The sequence below is a fragment of the Rhamphochromis longiceps genome, linkage group LG6, assembly GCF_057381845.1.
Source record: "Rhamphochromis longiceps isolate RC_006_pf linkage group LG6, R_longiceps_female_GT1.1, whole genome shotgun sequence".
Lineage (NCBI taxonomy): Eukaryota > Metazoa > Chordata > Actinopteri > Cichliformes > Cichlidae > Rhamphochromis > Rhamphochromis longiceps.
In genome coordinates this window covers 8977338-8985329 of record NC_140562.1, presented here as the reverse complement: position 1 = coordinate 8985329, position 7992 = coordinate 8977338, and the positions used below count along the sequence as shown (strand labels likewise).

The following is a 7992-nucleotide window of genomic DNA, read 5'->3' as shown; positions in this document are numbered from 1 at the left end:
TATTTAGGAACTAGTGGGAGGGGTGCTTTTCAACTCTGCTCATTGGTTAATGTAACAGGAGGCCAGGCAGAGAGAAACATCCCTCCTGAGTACAATACATGAAACCTGCTGAATCATTTTGCTGCATTGGGGCACCAGCCTCAGCCAATCAGCAGTCAAATCCAGACAATAACAGATTCTGCTGCAGGACGTTGTTGATTTGTTAGGTCGGTTCATGCTTCCTGCTGTACATCTATTTGAGCTTCGGAGATCAGGATGCGCTCATAACATGTCTGAGATCAGTTCTGTATATTCACTATTTCTGCTATGAGACAAGGTAATGTCAGCTGATGAGTGCAAATTTGTTTTCAGCTGTTTTCACTGTACTTTCTAACAGAAGGAGCCGAGCTGCAGACATGTACAGACAGCATTTCCTTGGAAATATGAGAGTTTAGTACTTGTAAAATAGAAAAGCAACTATGTGATGTTTTTTGTATCAGAATATACAAAAATACACAGTTCCACAAAATACTGAATTTTAACAGTCTGATGTGTTTATTTTATATTAAAGACAAATCTGGTGATGATATATTATGGTTTATTTTTCTTTCTTTAAACATTTCCCACAAGACCAAACCAACCAACATGATCTTATTGACAAGTGTCGTTGGTGCATTATTATTATTATTATTATTATTATTATGAAGCTATATTATTATTACAGTTACAATTACATAATGCAATTATATATTGTATTATGAAATACAATGAAACATTAAGTTTTTGTATCGGTATCAGATCAATATCGTTGACACCACCCTTGGTATCGCACATCACTACCGCCAACATCTCCACACTTTCTACACAATGTACGGTGTTAAACTGCTGATTATATCATATCTGGATGTCTGTTTTTGCCTTTAAATATGAAGATATTTTAAATCCACTGTCTCACAAGATGATAGATATGGGAAAAAACAAAACACATACACAGAGTTCATAATTTAATTTAGTGTGAACGCCATTACAAACACCAGTTAACATGTGATTGCGGCATAGAACAGGTTCTGAGGTGTGATCAGTGGCTTCTTACAGCGGCTTTGTGTAACAACATAAGGGCACTGCAGGGTGGAAACAAAGTAACAGAGAGAGGAAAAAGGTGACTTTTGTTCAATGATGGCACAGAAGGCGATTTTGTTGACTTAGTGGCTAAACAAATTATCTTCTGCCGTATGTCTAAAGCAAGGCAACACAGCATCAGGCATGTGCTTTACCTTTGAGATGATGATGACCGTTGAACTTTAACACAACAAAATAAAATCAAGATTACAGTACCAGCTTTTATATTCTAATGGCTAAAAACAGGAAAGTGATTTGTTGTGGTCTCAGTGCTTATAAATGAAATGGCAGGACTAACAGTAATTACATCTATTTACACGACTTTTCCTGTGCTGCAGTTTGTTCAGTACTACTGTTGTGTAGGAAGCATAATTTCATCGCAAATCTTCCCAGTCCACATTCTGGTGTCCAGTTTGAGTGGAATGATTTGGACTGCACAGAAGCTTGCGGCAACAATTCAAACATATGATGGGGTTGTCACGTCTGCGTGTTCGATCATACCTGGCTCTTCCAAAAACCACTGTACCTCCCATAAAATGACGCTGTCATGTGAGAACAAAAACACATCCTTCCTCCCGTTGGTTCAACTGCAAATTGTGAGGACGCAGTTTGACCAATAGGAGGAGAGGATAAGCAAAGAGAGGGGCACAGACTCGATGAAACGTCCTGTGGCGTACAGGAGGCAGGAAGTGGACGAGCACAAATGGCCTTTACTGGACTTTGGTGACGGCCTCGTGGATGGACTGAGCGACGTAGTCGATATTCTTGCTGGTCAGGCCGCACATGTTGATGCGGCCGCTAGCCATCAGGTACACGTGCTTCTCTTTGATCATGTACTCCACCTGTTTGGCTGTAGCACAAATTGCAACAGAGTGAGTGAACTTCATAAATGATGTGAAGATAAAGTGAGCCAAGACCGCTTGTTTCAAACAGAATATGAACTGAGGGGCTGCACAGAAGCCAAGTATAAGACATATAAAGATACTTTAACTGTGAAGAGCAGAGTCCAAGAACAGAAATATCAAGTTTAATACGTCTCCTTTAAGCATGTGTTGGGTATCTTGCAGGTCCCTCCACCACTGTGACACTTATCTCTGATAATCCCAGTATGTTAAAAGCAGGATGTGCTTCTACATTAGTGCGTGTATGTGTGTTTTCACTCACGAGTTAGGCCGGTGAAGCTGAACATGCCAATCTGCTGAGTGATGTGGTCCCAGGTCCCCGGGGTGCCCAGAGCTTGCAGCTTGGCCTTCAGCTGATCCCTCATCAACAGAACTCTGTCTGCCATGGTCTTCACATTACCCTTCCTAAAGTGGGGAGGCGGGATGGAGACAAGTGGGGATATTTAAAAAAGGACATAAGACAGGAAATGAGAGTAAAAGTCAGCTGACAAAGACTATGAACCTCTAAAAGTAATAGCACATGAGAGAAAGGCCAAGTGTTTCCAAAATTTCAAAACCATGCTAGCATGCACATTTGGTAACAAGCATCCATGTGCATGCACCGACGAGGAAGGTAAGTTATTAATATTAATTGAATAATCAGGTAAAAGATGAAGGGTTAGCAGGAGCTAGTATGCTAATATTAAAGCGCTGACTGATGGAGCGTACCATTCTTCAAACAGCTCAGGGCTGTTGAGGGTCTTGCTGACAATGCGTGCTCCCTGAGAAGGTGGGTTGGACCAGGTCGTCCTGACAATCTTCTCCATCTGGGACAGAACGCGGGTTAGGTTCTCGTTGTCCTTGGAAACCACAGTCAGGTTCCCCACTCTCTCATCTGTAAGTAGAGACAGACAAAATATGGCTTCACATAAAACTAATCGAGGGTAAGTAGAGGTATAAACAGTATAAACTTATTTTTGGCTAAAACACACAAGACTGTATGCATGAATGTACGTGGACCATGAGTACTCACTGTACAGGCCAAAGTTTTTGGAGAAGGACTGAGCTATAAAAAGCTCAAAGCCCTCGGAGACAAAGAAGCGGATGGCCCAGGCGTCTTTTTCCAGAGAGCCTGAGGCGAAGCCCTGGTAGGCGGAGTCAAAGAACACATACAGCTTCCTCCTCTGGAGAAGGAAAAGACGAAATACATACATTAAAATTCAGTTCATTTCTTTTTTTAATTACACATTAAAGCAATTTTACAAAAGAAGAAGATATTCATGGTGAGTTAGACACCACCAAGGCCATCAGATGATGGTAAAATAATGTCTTTGTACCTTCATCACTTCTGCAATCTGCTTCCATTCCTCCTGGGTCGGGTCGGTGCCAGTGGGGTTGTGTGCGCAGGCATGGAGGACAAAGATGGAGTACTCTGGAGCTTTCTGCTCAGAGAAGACAAATAATGAGTAAAAATATTCAAAATAAATGAATAAAAATGCTCCCAAAGAGTCTTCTTGTTTTCATATCACTGTCTGTTGGGTTCTTGTAACTAAACAGGAGTCATCGTTCCATCCTCACCTCTAAATCATCCAGGAACCCAGTGAGGTCCAGGCCCCTCTGGGCAGCATCCCAGTAGTGGTAGGGGCGGATATCTTTGAAGCCAGCATCAGCAAATACACCGTTGTGGTTCTCTGGAAGAAGAAACGTTCAGCAGGTATTTACCACTTAAATCTGCTCTGATACCCACTGAGACGTTCACTTCATTATCGAAAAACAGTCAAACTTTCTCAACTACAATTTCCTGCATCCTAAAACTTTTCACTAACCCCAGGTGGGTGCCGAGACGTAGACGGGCGTGGCTGCGTTGTTGACGCCGTTGTACCACCGCCGCAGGAACTCTGCCCCAATCCTCAGTGCACCTGTCCCACCCAGAGCCTGGACTCCTCCAACCTGTGACAGGAAGCGGGCAGTGGGAAACGCAATCAGAGAAATATACGTATGATATTAAATACATGTTGCTTTTCACAGTTCGGCCAGAGAATTTTGTGATAAGGCTGCGGGTCATGCCTGCTTCTGAACACTGCTGTTAATATGCACCAACTTAATACACCAAGACTTGTTGGTCTTTCAGACCTTGCCTTCACAGGTTTTCCTGCCCTTATTGTCTTGTTTTTCACTTTTTTCCCTGTTCTACCTAAACTGTTGCAGTGGTAAATGCTCATATTTAATATAAATAAAGTTTTAAATAATGAGGTTGCAGGGACGTGTGCGCACAAGAATTCCCTGTGAGTCAAAATCTCAGGCTTCAGATTGCTTGTTCAACTCTTCCTTGACCTCATGTAGATGAGAGGCCATCTCCTTCACACAGCTATGGTCGTAAGCACAACAGCTCCACCCACCTACTGTTCAAACTTTGCAAGGGGCAGCCAATCAGAAGAAATCTGCCTTAAAAGGAGGGGAAATAAAGGTGCTTGGGTGTGAAAGACGATAAACTGAGGGGTTCAGTGTATTCAGAACTAATACACCACCACTACTGGAGTCTGAGAAATAAAAACATGGAGCTTTAAATTAGGGTTTCTAAGGATGTTTAAAAGAGATTAAAGACGCAGGCAAACCTGATCAGCTGATACTCATCCAGTTATGTCCATTAATCAATGGAAAGCTGAGGTACAGATTAAAATTGAAAGAACTTTTAATCAATGTAAAATGTGCTTTTATTTCCTTTTTATTTCACTGCAAAAATAAACAACATTTATTACATTTGCTCCAACTGATCAAAAACCTCCATGTGTCAATGTGCATGTCCCACCCTGTTCTCCTTGATGGCAGGGCTATCGTCTCCCAGGGCGACCTTTGAGGCAGCGGAGCGGAACTCTGGCAGACCGAGGATGGGCAGGTACTCGTGGTTCAGGCTCTCGTCCTCCACGATGAGCCGCTCCACCTTTTTCACCACCGGCAGCACCCAGGGCTGGCAGTCATCAGTACGGTAAGCTGGAGGGGACACAAAGCAAAGCAAATGTTAATCCAGAAGGCACAGGTATTGCTTCTTAGGGACAGGTTGTGTAGACTATTACTCGTGCCTGCACTTCACAAAAAAGCTTTTTTATGCTTAGTATGACGTTGATAGATATTTACAGCTGATATACTACATAACTAAATACAAACACTTTGTTTCTGCTGCTTGTGTCACTGTGTATAGCGCCATATCACCGAGTATTACAAAATTCTAGATAATACTTCAAAGATAAAAATGGTAATAACACAGCACTGCAGTCTGCAAATAGTAAAGTGAATAGAAGAAAATGCGCACAGGAAAGAATAAACTGCCATTTAACTTCATATGATGCCATATAAACTTTGAAGGTCACCGGCAAACGTGTGTAGCACATATCTGACTCCTTAGGAACTTGTGCTCCCTCATACTGGTCTGGAGCATGAGCAGAGCAGGATCACATATCAGGGTTTGGCAGCGGCGGTACACAGTCACTCAGGGTCCAAAGGCGAGCACACTTAAAAGGTCAAACATGCTTATGGTGGCTTTGGGGTATGCAAAATAATTCTGTGTGTGGCCAGTACAAAATCTGAATAGAGCCCAATCTGACATCACTTTACCTGAGACGCAGATCAAGTGGCAAACAGGCCTGGAGAAATCTGGAACCCAGAAAACTCTTCCTGTTGCTTTTGTGGACTCGCTTTCAACATAATTTAACATATTAGGGTTCGATCCTGGTCGTTGTGTCCTTGGGCAAGACACTGTACCCTACCGCCTTCTGGTGTTGGCCAGAGGGGCCGATGGCGCGATATGGCAGCCTCGCTTCTGTCAGTCTGCCCCAGGGCAGCTGTAGCTACAACCGTAGCTTGCCTCCACCAGTGTGTGAATGTGAGAGTGAATGAATAGTGGCATTGTAAAGCGCTTTGGGTGCCTTGAAAAGCGCTATATAAATCCAATCCATTATTATTAACTGATCCATTTTCACACAGAGAGAGACACTAAATTATAGAGTTAATATAAAACTACTGGAATGGTTTCTCCAGGCCAAACTGGTTTTATGCGCTCAAGTTTGTTTTGGCAACGACCGGAAAAAGTGCAACTACTGTCTCAGTCCACGATGAATCATCAGAGAAAGTGAATCTTAATAATCCTGTAGGGACCACTTTGATCGTTAAAGCATATTCTGCCCATTAGCTTTTATTCATATTTTGCATTCTGACTCTTGCCATAAAGTGTACATGCAGGTTGTGCACATGAAAAGGTGACAAACTGCTAGCTCTACATTACATCCTAAAGGCAGAATATGTTAATAGATTTAACAGCGGCTACATCAGAGGTTTGCCTTATTCTGGCTGACCTGAAGTAACTAAGTATTAGTTCACTTTAGCCAGAAGCATTGGGCTAGGAGGAGGATAGACTAGGCTCATACGAGATGACACATCTGGCACATTGGGGTTAATGTTGAAACTGTTGGGATACAAGTGTCAACCTGTTAACCTATTACAGATGACTAAAGATTTCCTGCTGGTTTATTACAGTTTAGCATAAATAGTCAGAATGAGGATAAAATAACATTAAAGAGATATTCTACAGTGCACGTTAAGTAAGGGACACAAACCAAACTAGCACAAAACCTTCCAAATGACACACGGCTTTAGCATTCATTCTAAAAACTGAACACATTTTCTTACAAAACTTTCCTAACCAACCAAGCAAACTAATGACAGTTTCAAGGACTTACCAATTATGTATCACATAATGATTGACAACGTCGCAACAAACACGACTCGTAAGATTACATATTAAAAAACAGTAAACTACTTTGATGGTACTACGTAAGAAAACTTCAGCCTGTAAGTTCCTGCTTTGACAGGATGTCAGTGTGTAAGTGGAGATTGATGAGTTCAAGGACAGATGGACAAGTAAAACAAGTCACAGCCATGCTATGCGTTTTAACATCATGATTTTAAAGTCTTTAAATGAGAAGTGTTTTGTGGTACGACATGAAGCCCTACTTCCTGGAATTGTCAATTCTTTCAGTGAGAGGTGTAACATTTGCACTAACAATGAAAAAATCCGAGCAATTTACTTGTCAACATGAGAAGAAGCTAATGCTAGCTTTGCCGCTAGCAGCTTGCAGCGAAGGTCATATATCAAACGCTGCTTACGTGTGCGAACATGATATCACCGCCATAGCCCGAATGTACCAAACAATGTAAGCTACAAAAAGACAGGAAACACAGCTGATGCGATGTGTTTATGCTTTACAGTGCCACTACAAGAGAGAGCAAGCCAACCTAGCTTTAGCATTAGCTGACATCTAGCATCTCTTACCTCCGACGCCCAGATTCACCTTCTGTGGATGGGTGTCCTCTCTGAAGTCAGCGGTCAGTTTGAACACGGCTACCGGGGGAGCCTGGGGGACGTCGCTAAACAGGGACATGGCTCGGGATGAAATAGACGATGATCCCGGTGTTGTGCAAGAGGAGCAAATGAGGAATGGGTGTTTCTAGAGACTAACCGGGTTCACAGGTTCACCTTCACTCAAACTGGACCAGGACGCAAGAAATAGGCATCAGATCAGCTACCAATAGGAAGGGGCAGAAAACTGACGCAGCCTGTCAAGTAGCCAATGAGAGCGGAGAAATATCTTGTAGAAAAAACTACAATTATACCATAAGAAAGAAGATAATAAACCTGTGACGAGTGATAATAAGTCTATAGTCTTTGTAGTCTAAATAAGACCATCTCACTGGACATATTCGTGCCACAGGGATTTGTCCCATTTTAAAAGTAATCTATAAATAGATAAATGATGTGACATAATTCATACGCATAGTTACCGACAACTGGACGCTGTGCAGTCTTGCTGCATTAATTCAGACCACCAGAATGAACTTAGCTTATCTTTAGGGTCAATGCTGTGTGCCTTATATGCACATTTTTAGCTGTCGTGAATGACATTATTGAGAATATTATAACTATTCTTCTTCCGTAGTTACATCCAACCTATATAAACTC

At 42.1% G+C, this 7992-nt stretch overlaps 1 protein-coding gene across 1 annotated transcript; it reads right to left on the bottom strand.

The window, feature by feature from the left end:
* Positions 1–511: 511 nt before the first annotated feature.
* Positions 512–7540, bottom strand: LOC146667478 (aspartate aminotransferase, cytoplasmic-like). The gene is made up of 9 exons (XM_085409166.1): positions 7306–7540; positions 4789–4970; positions 3806–3929; positions 3558–3670; positions 3317–3421; positions 3013–3163; positions 2709–2874; positions 2263–2405; positions 512–1948 (listed from the first exon to the last, which is right to left on the bottom strand). The coding sequence occupies exons 1-9, from the start codon at positions 7412–7414 to the stop codon at positions 1809–1811; spliced, it is 1233 nt and encodes a 410-aa protein (XP_085265292.1). The 5' UTR covers positions 7415–7540; the 3' UTR covers positions 512–1808.
* Positions 7541–7992: the final 452 nt, after the last annotated feature.

Bases quoted from the DNA above. Each gene is read 5' to 3' on its own strand.
- LOC146667478 (XM_085409166.1), bottom strand. From the start codon at position 7,414: ATGTCCCTGTTTAGCGACGTCCCCCAGGCTCCCCCGGTAGCCGTGTTC. The intron at 4,971-7,305 runs GTAAGAGATGCT...TGTCCCCTCCAG, and splicing joins GGTGAATCTGGGCGTCGGAG to CTTACCGTACTGATGACTGC. The intron at 1,949-2,262 runs GTGAGTGAAAAC...TTTGTGCTACAG, and splicing joins CAGCTTCACCGGCCTAACTC to CCAAACAGGTGGAGTACATG.